The sequence below is a fragment of the Fukomys damarensis genome, unplaced genomic scaffold (genome assembly GCF_012274545.1).
Source record: "Fukomys damarensis isolate Sample0158 unplaced genomic scaffold, DMR_v1.0_HiC HiC_scaffold_24, whole genome shotgun sequence".
NCBI classification, from domain to species: Eukaryota; Metazoa; Chordata; class Mammalia; order Rodentia; family Bathyergidae; genus Fukomys; species Fukomys damarensis.
The window spans coordinates 27,786,839-27,807,864 of record NW_022900936.1 but is presented as its reverse complement, the minus strand read 5'-3'; the positions used below and the strand labels follow the sequence as shown (position 1 = coordinate 27,807,864).

The window sequence follows — 21,026 nt, the reverse complement described above, 5'->3', positions numbered from 1 at the left end:
AAAAAAAAAAAAAAAAAAAAAAGAGAGAGAGAGAGAATTCAAATCTCCATTGCAATCGCTGGTCTTGTACGGTATTGTTCCATCACATAAAGCTGAAATATATATTAAACAAAAAGAAAACAAACACAGTAGAGAAGATAGCATGCTGATTTCCTCACAACCAACCAAGGTAGATGGCTCTCAGTAAAATTTCATATCTTATACTATAGCAGAATCCAATATTCTAGTAATTATAATAAGAAGTAACATGAAGCAAAAGGAGTCAAACACTCTTTTTAAAATCAGTAATCATTTCACAATCAAATGCTTTGACAAGTTTCCTAGTTATGAATACATTTATATTTATTTATCTATTTTTGAAACAAGATCTCACTATGTAGTCCAGCCTGGCCTTGAACTCACTATGTAGTCAAGGCTTGTCTTGAATTCTTGGCAGTCCTCCTACATCAGCCTTCGGAGTGCTGAGATTACAGGCATGCTCCTGGCTTGGATGCATTTTTGACAATCTAGATAAAACTAACTCAGTGGTTCTTATTTTACTCTAGTCTAGGGATAGTTGACAATATCTACAGCCGACATTTGTGGTTGTCAGGATGGACTTGGAAGGATGTCTTACCAGTATCTTATGGGCAGAGGCCAAAGATGCTTCTAGACATCCTACAATATAGAATGAAAGCCCCCTTCCCACACAGAGAACCATCTGAGTTCAAATGGCAATAACGCAGATATTGAGCTACCCTGCTCGAGTTTCCCCACACCCAACTTAGAGGAATGTTCTCGAAACAACAGGAAAATCTGCCACTCCAACTCCACTGCCTACATTTTCTCAGCTGCTTTCTCTTTCCACTGCCAGAGCCCACAGCTACTTTGTATTTGACAGCAATGTCCCATGAACATGGTGCCAGCCTCTTTCTTAAATGGATTTGTGCTCTTGTCACTTCATTGCCCACATCCTCTCACTCTGTCTTGAGCCTAAACCTCTGGCATTTGTACTTTTTTCCTTAGCTCACAGTTAGATCCTGGTGTTCCAGGAAATGATGCCTTATTAACTCCTGTCTAAACATAGGCCTGGAAAATCAACTCTCCTCTCCCCTATTCCTGTGGCTTCAACCTCTTCCTGAAAAAGACATCTCTCAATTCCATAAGTTCTTTTTTCATTGGAAATGAGATTTGTTTCCTTAAAGTGTCATTTGTTTGTGAAATAATAAGCCAAACTGACCATACTCTCTTGTTTCCAAGATGTTAGTTTTATATATCTGAGAATCACTCCCCATGTTCCCAAACTGACCATAAAGTGATAAAATTTGTAAATCTTAAGTATGACTTGAACCATTTCGAATAGGTAAGACAAGATCACAATGCATAAGACAAGATCAGGAGGTAAGAAAAGATCACAAGGCTTAGAAATACATTTGCATAGTAATATGTTTCACGAAATACATAAAAAAGAAAAAAGATGAGGTAATGGAAAGAGACCAGGAACATACAAATGAATATTATCTGATCTTGTGCCGCCTCAAATGACATGAACTGTTGACATGGCCTTAGAAGAAAGAATTTTATTCACTAGCTAAATCCAATTTGGAAGCCTTCTTGTTTTCCTCACTACATCGTAAGTAATTCAAACATTTCTTAAAGCTCATTTATTCAAAAATAAAAACAATGCTCCAGTTACATTACATGAAAAAGAATCGTGGTTTAAAGTTTTCCTTCTAAAACAGTTTGATTCATTATTAATGATGCAATTAGGAAAGACAGTAATCCCTTTAGGTGAAATAAAAATAAAAGATGCATGTGTGTTGGAAGGAATTTTAACAAAGCTAAAACTCAGGAAAAAAAATACTTACAACTGCCCTATAATAAAATGACTGACCGATTTAGATACATTTTAACCTTGGGAAACAAAATTAGCTAAGGATTTAAAAACAATTTTTGAGTTTTTAAGTACATGAAAGAAAAGACTGTGAAGAAAAAAAGTCTTTATGTATTTAAAATAGACCAGATTTTAAATAGTGTTTCTTCTAATATAATACAAATCCCTAATATTAAATATTAGAAGACATAGGATCTGCTCCTGGATTCCTCACTAACTTATTTTCTGCATATTGGTTATTTAGCATCATATTTTTATTTTCTTTCAATTTCGTATCTATAAAATGGAGTAATTTGTTATATTTACCATAAAGGAATGGAGGGATGAAAGTCAATATAATTTGTTATTGAAATATTTCAATGTGTTTGAACAAAGTTTCAGAAATAAGATATTTAAAGTAAAACATTGAAAAATTAGGATATCTGCATTCTTGATATTTTGTTTGAATATTTCAAATATCATTAAATTGAATTTAATTAAAGTTTTTGTTGAAGTATCATTTTATTTAAAAGAGGAAAGAACTGGTGCCCCAGCAAAATGTCTTTGCTATCTAAGGTTCTGCTGTTCATAGATCTCACAAAAAATTGGGATTTGAGTTTTTTTGTTTTTGTTTTTGTTTTTTTTTTTTTTTTTTTGTACCAAGGATCAAACTCAGGACCTTGCACTTGCGAGGGATCTGAGATTTTTTTTTTTTAAACAATTAGAGCTATACATTTCAAGCATGCATGGGATCCAGGCTTCCTAGTAAAATCTACAAATCAGAAGACAACTTTTACTGGGATAGCTGAATAGAAATAGTACAATTTTGTTGACTAAAACATGTTTTCATATGTAAAAATAAGGAAGTAATTTTGAGAATTTCAGTACACATATGCATGTTGAGTAATATGGTGAGAAACCCTGTAGTGTGTGATTGTATGACTACAAGTACCAACATTTATTAAAGTTATGACACAAGGAGCTAATTTAGCATTCACCTCCCCCAGTTCTACAAAAAGACATATGTATCTGTAATCTTTCAATTATGCTTCTCTATGATAATCTTATTTCTTTCTTTCTTCTTTTTTTCTTTTTCTTTTTCTTTCTCTTTTTTTTTTTTTTTTTTTTTTTTTTAACCGTTCTTCTTTTTTTAGACACGATCTCACTGGTAGTTCAGACTGCCTTGGAACTCACTATGCAGCCCAGGCTGGTCTTGATTTTACAGTGATCCTCCAGCCTCAGCCTCCTGAGTTGGGGGATTACATGTGTGTGCCACTACATCAAGCTATGAAAATCTCCTTTATGATCAGAAAGTTTAATAGTACAAAATTGTTTTAGGTATAGTTACCATTTCATTCACAATTCTAGATATAACCTTTCCTCAAAACACATAATCAAATTATATAGCATTGTTTAAATTATAAGTCCAACTCCTTACCTGTAAGACAATGTAATTTATCATATATATTTGTTCTATAAAATTATGTATGACATCAATGGATCCATGTAATCTGTGTTAAATCTAAAACACTGGTAACTTGATTTAATATTGCTTTTTGGGCTCTGTGATAAATTAATAATGTACAACAAACAAAACCAAAGAAATCAACAAAAAAATGCCAAGAGCAAGGCAAATTCTTAGCTAATGCTGATAACTAAAATTAAGTAGAAATGGAGACACTCTCATATATGGACGCTTTGTTCCTACAGAATGATGAATTTGAATACAAAAACTAAAGAATAATTGCTGTTATTGTTGGTGTTTTCTCCCTTCCATACTAAAACAATGATTCCTGAATTCAGCATGGAACTCAAAGAGTTAAGTTAGAGTTAAAAATATATGTTCTTCTGAAAATGTATAAAATATTTAGAAGTCATATATACATATAAATTGTATTTATAGTTGTATTAACTGAATCATATGCAATTTTACATTTATTTATATTTATAGTTATTCATATTCATTTATAGATACAGATAAGTATATTATATATAATTCATATATCATTGTATTTATAGTTTTACATAGTATATATGACATATATAAGTAGGTTCAATATTAAATTTATTCCTTGTATTTGATACCATGTTACTGTAAAATTTCATTTTAAACGGATAACTTTACTAATTATATCTCTCAATAATAATTCAAATTTTAAATATGATCAGCATCTCGTAGCACTGCCTTGCTTTAATGTAACATAATCTTCACATTGATTTTAAAATAAAGATATTAGTTGCAACACCTAGACTGATAATATTTTAGGCAGATTTCTTAGGAGAAACGAAAGTAAAATTGTATAGAGTGGGCTATTTTATTCTTCAGGCTTTAATATCTATGAGAGGAAAGTCTAGTAAAAAGAAACGAAAGTGCATATATAAAGTTCATGTTCACTTACACGCCACTTCCAGGGAAGCGTTTCTACTCACTGCTTCACCAAGATAGTTCCTGGCAACACAGACGTAGCTGCCTTCATCGGGTTTACTTCTGCGCCCGTGCACAATGCGCAAGAAGAATAAGGACCCGCTGGGCAGGAGCATCCTGTGGGAGCGCGGATCATCCTTGTCGGTCTCCACCCGCTCTCCATCCTTGTACCATTCAATGGTAGGGGTCGGCCGGCCCTCCGCCTTACAGTTCAGAGTGGTGGGCTCTCCCTTAGACACGATGACATCTGAGGGGTGCTCCACGATCCGTGGCGGAAAGTCTTCCTGGCGAAGACGAGATCCTACGAAACATGATAAAAGGAGGATAAGCTTGAACATTTCCTTATTTACAGTTTCTGGTTCACTTAGGCTTATGATTGCAGAACTACGTTTTTCAGTTATTTCAATGAATAACTGAAAGCTACTGTATTCTTTGTCTCCTTGTTTTATTTTTCTGTTCATCGCGTAAAGTTTTCCCAACTCTTTTTGTAGGATAAGGCAGTATCATATTATTTCTAATGAGTTAGGTCTATCGTGTTCCATAAATCATAACCAGCAAAAAGAACCAGATATTTTCATAGGGAACAACATTTTGAAATGAGGACTAAAGTGAACAAGTCTACATGTTCTCAAAACGTTTATTATTTGCTGAGTAAGAAAGCCAAGGGGAAAAAGAAATGAAAGCCGAGCGGGAAGATACTTAGAGGACTCGCATAGATGCCAGTCACTATGTTGGTGCTGTGTTACCAGACTTTAATGCAATAAGACTTCCAAATTATGAGCAATATTATGTTCATTTCTCAGAGGTGGAAAACAAGAAGGAGATGATATTAATTGTCCAGGAATGTATATTATATAATCAGAAGCAGCATTTGAACTCAGATATGTCTGACGGAGGAACTCAGATATGAGTCATTATGTTAAAATGAAGTAAAGGCTGTGTAGGATTACAAGAAATGAATTACAGAAAAAAAGGAAACAAATATCAGCCTTAACTGAAAAAAATAAAAGACCTCTTCCCAAGCAGTGGCATTTAAGTTGATCTATAAAGAATAACAATGTCTCAACTGAAGGAGTAAACAGTCAGATTAAAGAGGCATCATAAAAGCCAAAGGGAATGGGATAGGGGTAGGGGATGAGAGAGTAAATATACTGGGTTTCACATTCAAGGACGAAGTTGACACGGCCAGTAAACATAAAACATAGTCTTAGAGTCTGACAGAACAGGCATGTAATATACGTATTGCTTTTTGTTTTTAACTCTTTCAGAAAAGGTAAACTTCAGTCATTTATAGGAAAATGGATACCCCTCGAGACAAGAATATTAAGTGAAATAAATCAGAAATACAAGCTCCATCATTGCATGGTTTGTCTTTTATAAGAAATCTGAACTATAAATAAGGAGCAAGATAAAAAGTGGATAAAAAGAAGTCAGGAGAGTGTTCTCCAATGGGGAGGGATTGAGAGAAGGAAGGAGGAGGGAGGGAGGGGAGGAAAAGATGATGAAAAAAGGAATTACATGTGCCAACTCCACACAAGGAATCAAGGTATAAGCACTGTGAACGGCAAGCTTATAATATATACATATTATGTATGTATGTATGTATGTATGTATATATATATATATATATATATATATGCATAGATTATGATTTGATCTCCAAAGATCTAAGCAGTGAAAGCTTGGGCCCCAGTATGGCAGTATTGGGACACAGTAGGCATTTGAGAGGGTCCAGCTTACTGGAAAGAGGTTAGGTCATTACGGGTATAAATCTTGGAAGGAATTACTACTGGTCTTGTAGCATAAATTCTTACAAGAATGAGTGAGTTGTTATGAAGTAAATGAGTCTGGCCTTTTAATGCCTCTGGTTTCCTGATTTGTCCTGAGATCTCTTTCTCTTACACATGCTCCTACCATTATGCCATCCACCATATTGCTATCTGCGAAAAGGACCTCATTAGAGCCACCGGACACTAGTGCCATGCTCTTGACTCGCAAAATTTTGAACAAAATAAACCTTTGCTTCAGACAGTACCTCTTTCTTTATAAAGTACTCTGCCTCAGATATTTTGGTATAGCAACAGAACATGCTAACATAGGTACCAATGACTTCCTTGTAGTTGCACAATTAATAAAGGAGTCGGACTTATTGGCATTTTCAGATCAAATTTGTTCTGCTGTTTTGGATACTTTTGATTTATAAGGAATGTGTAGTCATAATGTGTGGGAATATCCTATCAGCACCTGCAAATAAATCAAAAGAAAATGCTAAAAGTAATGTGTGTCTAGTGACATCATGATGATGTAGATAAGAACTTCTTAAAAGTTTCCTCTTACAATTTTCCATCCAATCACCCAATATTAGCACATTTCTGCTTCATAACCATAAGTAAAATTTACCCCTCACTGTAATTCCAGTTCACTTTCAGTATTAATGAAAATACATAATTTAATGAAAGGAATTCATTTTGATCATGAGGAAACCTTTTCTGAAATAATTAACTTTTAAAGGTTGCTGACTGCCATATTTATCTCATCAGAGCTAAAAGAAGAACACTTACACCTTTAAAAGAGCTGCAATCTAATTTGGGGGGACTATCAAACAATTAGAAAAAATTAATGGAGCAAATTTTTGTGATTTCAGCAAATTTTGAGTTAGACAAAACATTTTTGGATACGACACTAAAAGCACAAAAGCAGAAACAGACAAACCAGGCTTCATACAAGTTTAAGATGTTTGTGCTTGGAAAAGCATATACAACAATAAATACATAAATAAATAAGAACCTACAGAGTCAGAAAGAAAACTTGCAAATCACTTAGGCAACTGAGATACTTATGACTAAAATATATAAAGAATTCATAACAAAATAAAAATTTTGAAGGGAAAAAGGATAGGAGTAAAATGAAACAAAATGTTAGAAAAATAGCTAGTAAGCACAGGAAAGATATCATTAGCTATTGGGGAAATATAAATCAAAAATCACCATGAGATATAATTTACATATATTTTGATGTCTACATTTTTAAATCAAGGTAAAATAAAGAAGTTAGACAGCAACGATCAAATATTCTATGATTTAATTCTATATTTCATTCATGTCAAATGTCCAGAATAGCGGAATCCATAGATCAAATATCAGTGGTTGCCCAAGACTGGGGCAATGGATTGGAGGTAAAGGGAGTCTGAGGAATTACTGCTAATGGGGATGGGGATTCTTTAGAGGCTGATGGAAATCCTCTAAAATTGATTGTGGTAATGGTTGTATAACTCCATGAATATCATAAAACCATCATATTGTATATTTTCAATACATGACTTTTGTAGTATATAAATTGTACTTCAGTGTGGCCATTTTAAAAAAGTAGTAAATGGTACTATAGAAAATGTTTTAATACAAAGTGGGAACAATTTATATTCACTTTGAATAGTAGAAGGTTACTTTCTCGCATTTACAACTTCAAGCTTTAATGCAATTATCAGGACTTCAACCATTAATTGAGCATCAACTAAGAGTTGACGGCCAGAGACTTAGCTCAGTGCCGCCACCCGCCTTGAAAGTACAAGGTCTGGAGCTCGATTCCTGGTACCAAAAAATCTCACTAGCCAGATAGGGAAATAGAGAGACAGATGAAGATGAGGAGGACAGTCAGATAATATAAATATACAAACATAAATAAATGAACTTGCAATCTACATTGTAACACGCTACTAAAGGTATGGGGCTTAATTCTGAATTCTCTTAAATTCAGACATTTTACAGCTACAGCATGGTCCCCCTGATGGAACCAGCAGAGGTGGCTCATGCAGACTCATGAATTTTAAATGTATGAATAATGAGAATGCTAGTAGGGGGTGTGGCGGTAGTGGCAGAGGTCAGTGGGTAGCATATATTTCACTAAATTTTCAAAGACGGAGGTATGAGCCTTTAAAATTATCAAGGGGGCCGGGGATCCAGCTCAGTGGTTCCGCTCCTGTCTTGCAAGCTCAAGGACCCAATTTCGATCCCCAGTATCATAAATAAATAAATAAATAAATAAATAAATAAATAAATAAACACACAAATAAAATATTCAAGGACTACCAAGATACTGGCTATTCTGCATATATTATTAGGCCAAAGCACTCAGTTATTTGGTGAACAAACAAGCAAAAACAGAATTCCTATTAATAGTTTTTTGAGGAATTTCTATACTTATTTCCATAGTGGTTATATGAATTTTCTATTTGATCAAGTTATATGTCTTCTAGTACATTCCGAGAGTTAAAAGTCATTATATTACAGTGATACACGCATATCGATGTTATAGCAGTGGAATAACTAAATTATGAAAGCAAGCTATATGCCCATCTACTGAAGAGCGGATAACGAAAAAGTGCTATGCACACAATGGGTACTATTCTGCCATAAAAGAGGACAAATCTGAGTTACCTGTAGGAAGATGAATGGAACTTGAGACTATAGTGCTAAGTGAAATAAATCATATGCAGAAGGTTAAATAGCACGTGGTTTTTCTAACAAACTCATAATAAAAATAATTGAAAGATTTCAAATGAATGAGAAATGGCAGAAGAGAAGTAAATAGGTTCTGCAGAGATGGAAAGGGCATGGGGAAGGAGGGAGAGGAAAGAGGAAAGGGAAACGAATCTTTATTTCCCCATGCTCTTCCTCTCCAGGGATTGGTACAAACTACAGAGTTTGGGGCGAGATGAATTAATCAGGTTTTACTTATCCTTGAGATATTTCATAGTTTTAATTGGTTGTAAAAAGATGCTGAGGAAGAAGTAAAGAAGGAGCAGGAAGAAGAAAATGAAGGAGGGCAAGGGTGAGAACGAGGAGAAAAGGACAGTGTGCATAAACTATGAAGCCAATATTTACTACAATTTCATTAACAGGAAAAGTTTCCCATGTACTTCCAAGTATATGTTTTGCAATTTCCATTAAAAATTTGTTTCTACAGTCCTATTTCTTTTATGAAGAACCACAAAACTCTCTTCTCTGTATGTCAAACAAAGAAATTACTTTGATAGTAATGTTAGTATTGCACATAAAATCTGAAATATTCAAAACCCTTATATAAAGAGATAGAAGAGCTATAAAATAGGAAAAATGTTTAAAATCCTAACATTGCTTGAAGGTAATATCAAATCTTGCACCTCTTCATATCTCAATTATTAAATGGGTAATAAGTCAAGTTTTACTGAAAAAATTTTATTCAACTTTCCCTGGGTATTATTTTATACACCTAAGAAAAAGTATTCTGAAGGTCTTAAAGAAGCTATTGATAAGTTTATTCTTAATACCTAAGCAACTAAGCTGCAAAATAGTCATGTAACAGTAGAGGCAGAATAAACACTCAAGACTTTACTTCAAGTATTTCCAAATAAAATGTTCTTACCTCATTATTCCCTTCGAACACAGAATTTTCTGGAACTAAATTTCATTTTCATTGACCTATTTTAAATTTCTGTCAATGATTAGTCTATGCCTAAATGAAGCAGTGTGCTTTGAATTTTTCTGAGAGCAGAAGTAATCCGTGACAAATAAGGGATAGAGAAAAAAATCTTCCAGTAAAATTTATATGTACATGTGTAAATACCGAATAGTTTCTCTGGTCTGAAAAACTATAATAGTACATAAGATATTAATGATATAATTGACCATGTGGAATAGGAAGAAAAGGGCTAAGGGTGTAGGTAAAGTGGGAAATGTAGGGGAAAGGTAATAAGGGAAAAGAAAAAAATATGAAAAAATGTAAATAAAGTATTTGTGAATGGGGAGGGGAGGAGGGGGTGAAGGGAGGGCAGGGACAAGGGGAAAAAATGAGAACCAAGATCTGTCATGTAAAGGTACAAGATCCCAATGATGAATGTAACTGTACTGTATACCTGAAATGTACCAATAAACTCAATGAGAGAAAAGAAAAAATGATGTCTTTTTTTCAAAAACTACATTTGTTTTAACAACACATTTTCCCCCAAAGATTATCCTACTAAAATTAATCCATCAAAGTTCTGTATAATTGATACAATTCAGAAAGCGACATCTTCTGATATTATTCCTATCTCAGTTTGATAACTACCGTAGACTACATGAAAATAGGAGAGAGGCCTGGCATGGGACAAGAAGGAACAAATGTGTTATTATCTGGACAATATTCTTATTAATTTTCCTCATTTTATAAGATATAACTCAAATACAAATATCTCACCAGTTAGTATAGAAGACTAAAATACATACCATGGATAGATATATAGATAGATAGATCAAGATAAGTAGTAAACATGCAGTCTTTCTAAATTTTTTCCTTCTATAAACAGATACAGATATTCTTTCCAAACTTCTCCTAATCCAACATTAATTATATTTATAAGACTTTCTCTTTTCTAAACAGTAATTCTCGCATTAATATTTGCCTGCATGGCTGATATGTTTTACTGGACCAGGCTGAGTTTTATTATCAATTTCAAAAATATTAAAGCTATTACTGCTTTCTCCTTTGTCAAATAAGCCCTATTTAAAATTTCCTTTAGTGAAAGAACTATACCACATTGTCACTGCAAATGCTGACCACATGGATTATTGAATTAAAATAATTTGTAATGGCATAGATTTAATTAATCACTCCCTGACTCCATTAAATCATTACCACTTTTGAAAACTGAATCTTCAGGAAGACAGAATTCTAGGTCACTTCCCCAGTGAGAGAGAAAGATAGGAATGGACTGAGTTAACTTTTTTTGTGTGTGCTTGTATATTTTTAATGTTTTCATTATGTACAATTTGTACTATAATTCAGAAGATTTATACCATAATTCAGAAGGGAATCATAAATATTTCATGAATACAATTTGGTTAATATCATTATATCTGATATTTCATCAACAAGATATAGGAAATTACATCAGTATTATAAGTGCACATTTTTTAATTAAATTGAATTTATTGGTACATTCTAGGTAGATGGTACAGTTACATTCATTACTGGGATCCTGTACCTTTACATGCCAGGTCTTGGTTCTCATTTTTTCCCCTTGTACCCACCCTTCCTTCACCCCCTCCTCCCCTTCCCACCTTCAAACACTTTAATTCCATTTTTACATTTTAGAGGTAACTTTTTTTCTTAGAGGTCCTATTAAGTGAGAAGATTTGGTAACATGATCAGTTTGGGGAAACACAAAATCTTTTATATATTTGAATTTTACTGAATTTCTCTCGATGGAGGTCTTAATTTGGTACTGACCTAAATAAATATCTAAGATTATCATTCCTTCTGGAAGCACAGCACTGTTACATTAATAAAAATAGATCTAAATAGAAATATTATCAAAATTGAGACCTACAAATACTACTTTTCAAATTCCTAAAACTAAAGATTTGTATATATGGAGAAAAAGGAATTGACAAAGATAAAATGTTCTTTTGGCAAAGTCAGCTGGAAACAGTGATTCTGAAGGTTCTTGGTTCTACAATATGGCAACCACCAATTGCCTCCTTTTCTGTAAAATGAGGAAGGAAACTTAACTGTCAGAGAAACTCTTTTATCAACTTTCACTTCTACAAAAAGAGGAGAAAAAAGACCATAATAACCTGAATATTTTTTTACCAAAAATTCAGAGTGACAGTTATTTTCTCAGCTATGAATGTGCTATCAACACAAGCTCTATTTCTGATATTTCCTCATGTATTACCTCTTCTTTTCTATATTTTAAATTCTAAAATAGAAATGTCCAAGTACTAAGTTTTAAGTGCCTTTTGTTTTATGTATTGGCTTATTTGTTTGATTTTAATTTTACTTTCTGGCCACTGTATGATTATTACTATGATCTTAATTAACTTCCTAACCTTTTTATGGTACTCTCTCTTTGCTCCAAATCCAAAGCAAGTGAAATAATAAATTGTTTCAAATTCACTGTTTAGTAACAAGATCTCTCATTTCATGGCTGTCGTATCAATGATATCTTAATGATGTATCTAAGAAAGAGCAATGAGCAGACACTTGAATTTATGAACACAAAGCAAATCTTTAAAGATGCATATTTCAAATTAATGATCATATTTTAATGAAAGTATGGATTGGAGACGTGGGCCTTTGTAGGGCTTTTGCCTCCTCTCAATGTCTTTGAGCAAGTTGTAGCACGTGTCCCAGTGACTGGGGAAGCTGACAAGCATGGATCGCTTCGGCCTGGGACTTGGAGGCCACCCCGTGCGTGGTGGTCATGGTGACACCCAATTCCCAAAACAAGCCCTCACACACAGTAGGAGTATCCGAAAAGTGCCTACTTAAAGGATCTTCCAAACGCGAACAATGACACAAAAGATTTAAAAAGTAAAATCCTCAGGTAACACTGGGAATTTTTAAAGAAATACCCATGGAATTCAGTGGTAATAGAGGTGTGGTTCTATAAATCGTGTCAACAAAAATCATCTGGCAATATGTTGACAGTTATTTTAAAAGTAAATATTTAATTCATTATTTAAAATCAAATCCTTACTAAAAAATCTACGAATTCCCTTCCTCTTAGGGGGAACGTGTTCCTGTTTTAGGAGAAGGTGTAAGACAGATTCATAAAATTATTTTTCCCTGAATTTCACAACTGTATTTAAGTCTTTGCCTACTATTAACAGAACTTACTCCAAATATTAAAACTGAACAGTTTTCTCTCTTTGTTTCTCCATCTCCCTATACTATACAGTGCCTTTGTCAGATTAGGTTTAATGGCTTTTTATAACACTGTGTCTTCCGGCTGTCCATACTTAAGGCACTGAGCCACTGACATTGCTTAACCAGATGGACACCTCGGCAAACTGCACCAGCAACTGGGAAAGATGCGGAACTGCTGTGTGTTTGTTTCCAATCAGTAGCTAAAGGCTACAGAACCCAGGGGTGGGCACAAAGGAATACTTCTGTAACTGAAGGAAAATTTTACTGTTCATCTGAAAGGTTTCCAGAAAAATTGTAGGGGTGATATTTCTCCTGAGAAATAATAAATTAATTTTCTACTTTATAAATTCATTTTCCAATGATTCAGTAAGGAAGTGATGTATTAACCTGGACATTCATCCGATGCTATATCAAATCAATTTGCTATATCTTACATGGCTGAAGGCACTCTTTAAAGAGTGATTTGCCACCAAATCAGAGGTGTTTTCATGGGTTATGTAGATTTGCCTTCCAATGATAAAAACAATCTCTGTTCCAGACAAAATATCTTTGAAATTTAGCTTCTTATTATCATATTTATAACACTTTAATATGGTTTATAAGCACATTTGGCTTGACAAAGTGTGAGACAATGAAATGATCGTGAAACTCATTAAATTTTTAAATAATGTTTAATTTTGTAAGAACCATTGGTGTAATATGATGAAAACTGTGAACAAGATTCTAGGAAATTACATGCTACTTAGCTAAACACCTAACATACTAATAACATTTAACTTTCAAGTCTATTTCCTAAGCAATACATTCTGAAAATTCTGTAGCAGTCACATTAACCTTAGTAACTGCAGAGGACTAAAAATTAACATTTCTAGGACTACTAACATTTTAACACTTGCATGGTAACATTTGTTAAACCTTTATTTTGAAGTAGATTTAACTGGAACCCTTGACATCTCTTCCTCTAATCTAACTTCCTCTAACTCAAAATGTTTTACTATAAAGTCAAATTGAAATTCAATGATCCCAGCTAAAAATGCAGACCAACTTCTCTTACTGTACTATGTGTTGAGGACTTCTAAAAGACAGCATTAAAAATATTAATACAGTTCAGATGGTTCCTTAAAAGAATAATAGCAAAATCACTACCAAAAATTTACAGCTGCCATGAGTCAAACGCATTAGCTCTCTTACATCCAACTGATGCTCACCGAGGTTGACTTTGGGCTTGTTCCCTGCCAGCCAGGCTTCTACCATTAAAGAATGTGGCTTACTGTGTGAGCCACCTTATATTAAACCTTATATTGCCTCTTATGGAATGGAAGTAAGGCGTACTACATCAGCAATCAAATACAAAAGTGTCTGTGTATGTGTGTGTATAGGTGCTTTTGAAAACAGGTAAGGTATATCTGTGGTCTGAGTATAGACTGTCTGTAGGTTGGTGGGAGAACTCCGACATGAAATTGCTCTTATTCAAAGGATAGACATAGTAATAGATCCACAACACAACCAAGTGGATGAAATGAAGTTTTCCCATGCATTAAGTACAAACTAAGCACTCAGTTAATGTTTGCTACTTTAATTTGCACTGTCATAATATATAATACTTTCATTAAGTATAACTTCTAACACTCAAAGGAGTTTGTGGGTACAAACAGACACTGAGTCACCATTCTATAAGATTTTGCTCTTTTATAAAGTAGTAGGTCACACAAAAGGTAGCGGTTGTGTATCTCCTCTGATCCCCCGTTACTGTCGCTTCCGATCTACTGAGTTGAAAGTCATTCTGAGTCACACACTTTATGTTTTAACTCACTGAAGGGTCTGTATTTTTCATTACTGCGTACCTTAGTCAGCCTTGCCAAATACTATATTAAGTTTCAGAGATGAAAATGTTAGGTATTCAGTCCATATGTTATACAAATGCATGAACAAATATAATTATTCTTCGTCTTCTCTCAATAATTCATAGGTGGCTACATTTTGATCCAAAGACCTTGTAACAGCTAAGGAGACTTCTCTTGTAGCTCATGACAAATCAAGTATGTAAGACTTTAGCACCAGGCATTCGTGTCCCTTAGGATGTAAACAAACATTGGCACTTAACTTCTTGTATCACTCTGAACAACTATTTTATACAAATGGGCGATACCTGCTCTGATAAGTTTACTTATGAAAATCTTGAAACCAGTGAATGATAGTAAACAAGTAGCATCCAAGTTTGGTAAATTTTATAGAAGTTTAGAGAAGGATGAAAGCAATCAAATAATATTTGTTGAGAGCACATTAACACGGCTTAAATTAAATTACATGACAGGAATAGGAATATTATTAGACATTATCCAGGATTAATCCTCACCAATAGCTTCAAGAGGTAGAGAAAACGAAATTATTCTCTCCCTGTTAAAGTAATATATTTTTCTTTGCAATCTCTAAATAGTAATTTTATAGTATTATATATATATATATATGTATATATGTGTGTGTGTGTGTGTGAGAGAGAGAGAGAGAGAGAGAGAGACAATCTTGCAGTAAAAGTTCTACATAAAAAATGAATACAGTTATTCCAAAGATGAAAAGAAAACTTTACTCATGAGTGGTAAGAACAGTTTACTAGATGTAGTTTTCTTTATATTGCTGGAATTCTCTGCTCAAGATCCTACCTTGGGAGCAAAGGAGGTTTTCAAACATAGCCGAATACAACACGTGCTTACTGCTTTGTCTTGGACTATCACACTCAGGGTGAAGGGGTTTTCATAGTTGACCAAACAGTGCACAGAGGACAGCATCACATTTCTGCAGAGGTCTTTGTAGCTACACACCTAAATTCACTCTTCCTTCATGCAAAAGTCTAATTGAAATGTTTACTGCACCGAAATTACCTTAGACAAAATTTTTGCACAATAAATACATTAAAATACAGCCATGTTTAGTGGGCTGCAAATGGCATAGAATAAAATCTGTTCAAAATTTAGGATCCTATAGAAATATTTTATTTCAATTTCACCCTTACTTCACACATTGCATTAAAAAAACAACTGCATATAAATTCGAGTTCATCACATTGAGAAAAAATACTTTCTCCAGTTTTATTTGGTAAAACATTATCGTTTTCAGGAAAAACTTCTACAAAAGCTATGCAAATTGCCAGTTATATTTAGACTGAAAATTAGGTACTTTAATAGATATGGAATGTGAATTACACTAATGGTCAGAATACTTTTCTTCAGGAGGTAAACTTTCTCTTCATTTTTATTTTTTAATGATATCTGTTGATGTCTTTTAAAAGTGAGGGATTTGATAAAACATTAATTTCCTTTTAAGAGATGTCTTCAGTTTCAAAACAAAGTGGTCATTAGATAATACCACTGCTGCAACAGAAAAACTGAGTTTAGTTTTCAGTTAAAAGAGTGTGTACATAGAGAAAAAAGAACTTCCTTTTCTGCTGAATTGAGAAAGCAGCAAATGAGAATTCTGTAAATGTTTTAAAATGATCTTTTTCTGCTTGGATTTTCAGTAAAATACATGAGTCTCAATTCCTTGGCTCTCTCAAAAAAATGTGCAGTGTCTAAAAAAACTTATGAAAAAATGTCATTTTCCACTCAGTCCATTTACTTTGAAGCCTTATCATAGGAGAGATCAAATAAACCCAATCACGCCAGGTTTTCCCAGGTTATTACCGTGTGGACATGGAATTAACCTCCATCCAGCTACTCTCAAAATGCAATACTTTCTTGTCACAAAGCAAAAGGAGTGGAACATACGGAATTCTTCTGGATTATGCTGAAAGGAAAGAAAATGAAGGCAGGCAAGGAAATAAAAACGTATAGAGCTATAGTGATCGTGAAGGACAAGAGAATGATGTTCAAAATAGAGTGGTGTGTTTAAAGTGTAGAAACTTAACCATATAATCAAGTATTCAATACATGAAACCATGATAAGTTGAATTTTATAAAGCAGCAGAAACTAAAAATCAAGAAGAAAATGAAAAGTGTTCATTCAAACCGTGAGCAAATGAATGAGGTCTGTGGAGGTGTTCTGCTCCAAATTAGGTAGTAATAATTGTGTGCATCTGATTCTTTTTTTAAATTTTGCTTTGTTTATTTTTGAAGGGATAGCAGAATAATTCTGATAGTCTGTTAGAAAAAACAAAGCATTGATTGGTTACTATTCTTATAAATTTTTAAAAAATTCATTAGTGCATGTTTACATTTCCTATTTACATACCCTGTGGGAACTGGTAGCTGTACATAACAGATCCTTATTCAATTTTCTATCCCCCTTTCCTCCTCTGGCTCCCCTTCCCTCCATCTCTTGGTCTGCTTCCTATTTGAGAAGCATCTATTGACCTACTTCCTATTCTTTTGTTATTTTTCACTATATTTATATTTTTGGTATCTCATATAATGTAAACCATGTGAGTTCAAACAATTCCATAAGTTATCTATTTTGTTGTTTCAAAAATATTTTAATGTATGCTAATTGGTCTAACTCATATTATTTTCTCCCAGTTCACAGAAAAGAAAGTTTAATTCTATTATGTTTGTTTCTTCTTTGTAAAAGATGATCTTATACTCTGAGAAACTGCTTTGGATCTAATGACACACAGTGAATCAACTATTGTTATTACTTTGTTTTGTTATGAAATTTTATTTGTTCATAAATGACTTTAACTTTTTTTTTTTTTTTTTGGTACTGGGGATTGAACTCAGGTCCTTTCACTTGCAAGCTAGGCCAACGAAGCACTGAGCTAAATCCCCAGCCCTTACTCTAACTTTTTAAAAAAATAAAGCATATAATATTTAAGAGTGTGTGTCTGCTTTATTTCGTGTAAAATTATGCACTCTAGGTGCATCCATTTTCCAAGAAATGAGTCAAGTTTATGTTTTTATGGCATAGTAGTATTCCATGGTGTGTAAGTACTACAAATATCCTTATCCATTCATCTACTGATGGACAAGATGTCTAGGCTGCTTCGAAGATTTAGCTGTTATGAACTGTGCTGCTATAAACGTGGATATTCATGTATCACTGTAATATGACATCTTTAACTCTTTTGGTAAAATACATAGAAGGGGAATGTCTGGCTCAAATAGAATTTCTTCTTTTACATTTTTGAAGAATCTATAGGGCAGTGGTGGTGAACCTTTTAGAGATGCAATCATACAAATACAAATAGCTCAATGCAGCACACCCATGCCATAGGTTCACCACCACTTCTATAAGGATTGTAACCATTTACAAATTTCTTGGTTTTTTTTTGTTTTTTTTTTTCTGTCTCATTGAGTTTATTGGTACATTTTACGTTTACATCTCTAGTGCCTCTAGCTGAGGAAAGCTCTAGGTTTTGTTCAGGTTCCCAGCTGGGTGCTCAGTCAGCTCCTCAGATTCTAGATTCCTTGTCCCACCCCTCGTCCTTCTCTTCTTGACTCCCTATTATTTTCTTTCTTTCTTTCTTTCTTTCTTTCTTTCTTTCTTTCTTTCTTTCTTTCTTTCTTTCTTTCTTTCTTTCTTTCTTTCGTTCTTTCTTTCTCTGTCATACTTAGAATTTAATTCAGAGCCTTCACAATGAGCTACATTACCAGCCCCATTTTTCAAATGTAATTTGAGACATACTAAGTGGCAATGTCCATGCTGAGCTTGAGCTTGGGATCCTCCATCTTTCCTTAAGTTGCTAAAGCTCAAAGACCCAGTCCTTAGGTATGTAACTATCCAATTTCTTTCCTATCGATGTAGACAGAGATTCTCTTCAAGTTCTTCCTGCCTCTCCATGCCACCAGCTCTCAGGAGAGTCAATTTCACCTGATCATGACTTCAAAAGCCTCCTGGATGCTCTACACCAAGTGTCTTGGTGTCTCTTGTCATTTCTGGAAAACTAATTTAGGACTGCTAGGAATAACCGTAAACACATAAAGAAGAGCTGTATGTCAGGCAAATCTCAAACTTTCACAGAGTGCCCTACATTCTTCCTCCTCTCCTGGTATGCAAATCAATTTATTCAACCAGCTGAATAACAAATTGGAATTTTCTAAATCCAGTTTACACAGCCAGGATTAAGCAAATTGCCTTACAAATCTTAAGATGGTCCACAAAACGCTGAAGCAACCATGCCAAGTCTCAGCATTTACTTGGACAGCATTTACTCATGGTACCCCGATGTTTTCATGACACTGATTTACAGCAAAATATACCAAAACATCACTTACTATATTAAAACTTGGCTATGTTTCTTATTTTCTGAGTTCAATGTGTATTAAAAAAATTCACTACAATAAAAAAAATATAGAACCTCTACTTTATTGTGGTAGCTCAAGGTCGTTATATTTGTCTAATCTGCCCATGTGGATAACAGGTCCTTTGGTCAAATGCCTCAAATATGAATCCTGAAATAATAATGAAGGCATTGGTATAATCTGGTTGATTTTTTCCATTGACTTAGGGATATTTTAAATTAAAAATAAAGAAATATCCCTTATTAACTAGGATCTTAAAGTCTTGAATATTCCTGATGGGGTCATTAGCAAAAAACTATTTAAAATTGTAATTGCATCAAGGCAGTTACAGGTATTCACCAGCCTTGTCTAGCATACATTTGAACTTCAATGAAGAAAAACCCTGAAATATATTTCACAGAGGAAAAAAAAAAAAAACAGCAAATGTCTAAAGTCTGTCAACAGTCGGCAAATGAGGAGGTTGTATTTCTGTTGTTATTAGCTTACAACAAAGTGATTATTTTAATTATCTTCACTGGGGCTCCAAAAGTTACCCAATAACCAGTGATCGGTCATGGAAACAAAGACATGAATAAGAGCAGCATTTGACTGTGCCAGGCTCAATAAGCACCACCTTGAGGTACTGATGCTTCTTAAAAAGACAACCCACACCAATTAGACAAATGACAATTAGATCCAGTGCTGAAGTGTCAAAATATAAACATATGACTGATCCCTGGGTGCTACACTATTGTAGGTGTTATTTAATCTCACAATAGCAAGAGGCAAATTTTAGTGATTGGTCTTTATCATTTTGGCTAATTCTGTTTTACTTTTTTCCCTTTGCAGAGTTAATATATTTTCCCAGTCATTTTCTAAAGTTGTTTGGGATACCCTCTCTCTTGATGATCAGCTTACATTCACATGCAATGAGAAATACGGGGCCCAATCAGATGTGTGCAGAGATATGGTATTTAGACTGACCTCAAGTTCAGTTCTGGTTCTTCCAGATCAGGTTATTTCTGAAGTAAAGAAATAGAGATTTTAAAAGTATCTGACTTCTTTAGCCATTTTTAAGAGGCAGTAGTTAGAAGTAAAGGATGGCAGGAAAGCCCTGGTCAGGCTGGATGAGGAAGAGATACAACAGACATGGATCTTATTCTTATATTAACAGATTGCCTGAAGTGTCCATTGCCCATAGAATTGTCTATGATGAACCAGAAATTTTACAGTGCTTTTGCAGAAGACATTACCTTTCTTCACATAACAGAAATAGAAATTCTTCCTGCTTGCACACTGGCAGGGAGCCCACATTTGTCTGTACCATGATTATGTCGGAATGACTTGGCACAAACTATGCTTCTTGCCTCACAGGATTCAGTGTTCCATTTTTGCCCATCTCATCGCTTCGGTCTCCAGAAGTTCTATTTGCCTGATTATTATTAATACACTGGGGCATTTCTGCATGGCTGTCCTTAGAGGCCACACACCCTCCGGCAGCCTGAGAGGTGAGGTCACCTTTGCATCTCCACTGGCTCATTTCCCTTGGCCGGGATCCAAGACACAACTGCCTTATGCTGAATTTCACCGCTAGGTCCAAAAGTGTAATAATGAGGCTCCATGTCAATGTCCCTTGGATTTTAAAAGATTGCATTCCCAGTACAAACATTTAAAATGATGTATTTCTTTTAAATTCATTTATTTTTTTTTTCCACTGATCAGGGACAAGCACTGTGTACCAAACCATGGTAGTGTTAGTAACCTGCAATTTCCTACAAGGTAATCAACTATCACAGAACTATTTCTCCCTCCCTCTCTCTCTCTCTCTCACACACACACACACACACACACACACACACACACACACATGTGA

At 34.2% G+C, this 21,026-nt stretch overlaps 1 protein-coding gene across 12 annotated transcripts in view; it reads right to left on the bottom strand.

Annotated features, from left to right (window-relative positions):
• Window positions 1-21,026, bottom strand: part of Robo2 (roundabout guidance receptor 2) — a 1,584,609-nt gene that overhangs the window by 506,819 nt on the left and 1,056,764 nt on the right. For all 12 annotated transcript variants that reach the window (XM_010645674.3, XM_010645673.3, XM_033768136.1 and 9 more), the window contains one exon: window positions 4,252-4,578. In XM_010645674.3, the coding sequence (XP_010643976.1) occupies window positions 4,252-4,578 (327 nt within the window). The remainder of the gene's footprint in view (window positions 1-4,251; window positions 4,579-21,026) is intronic.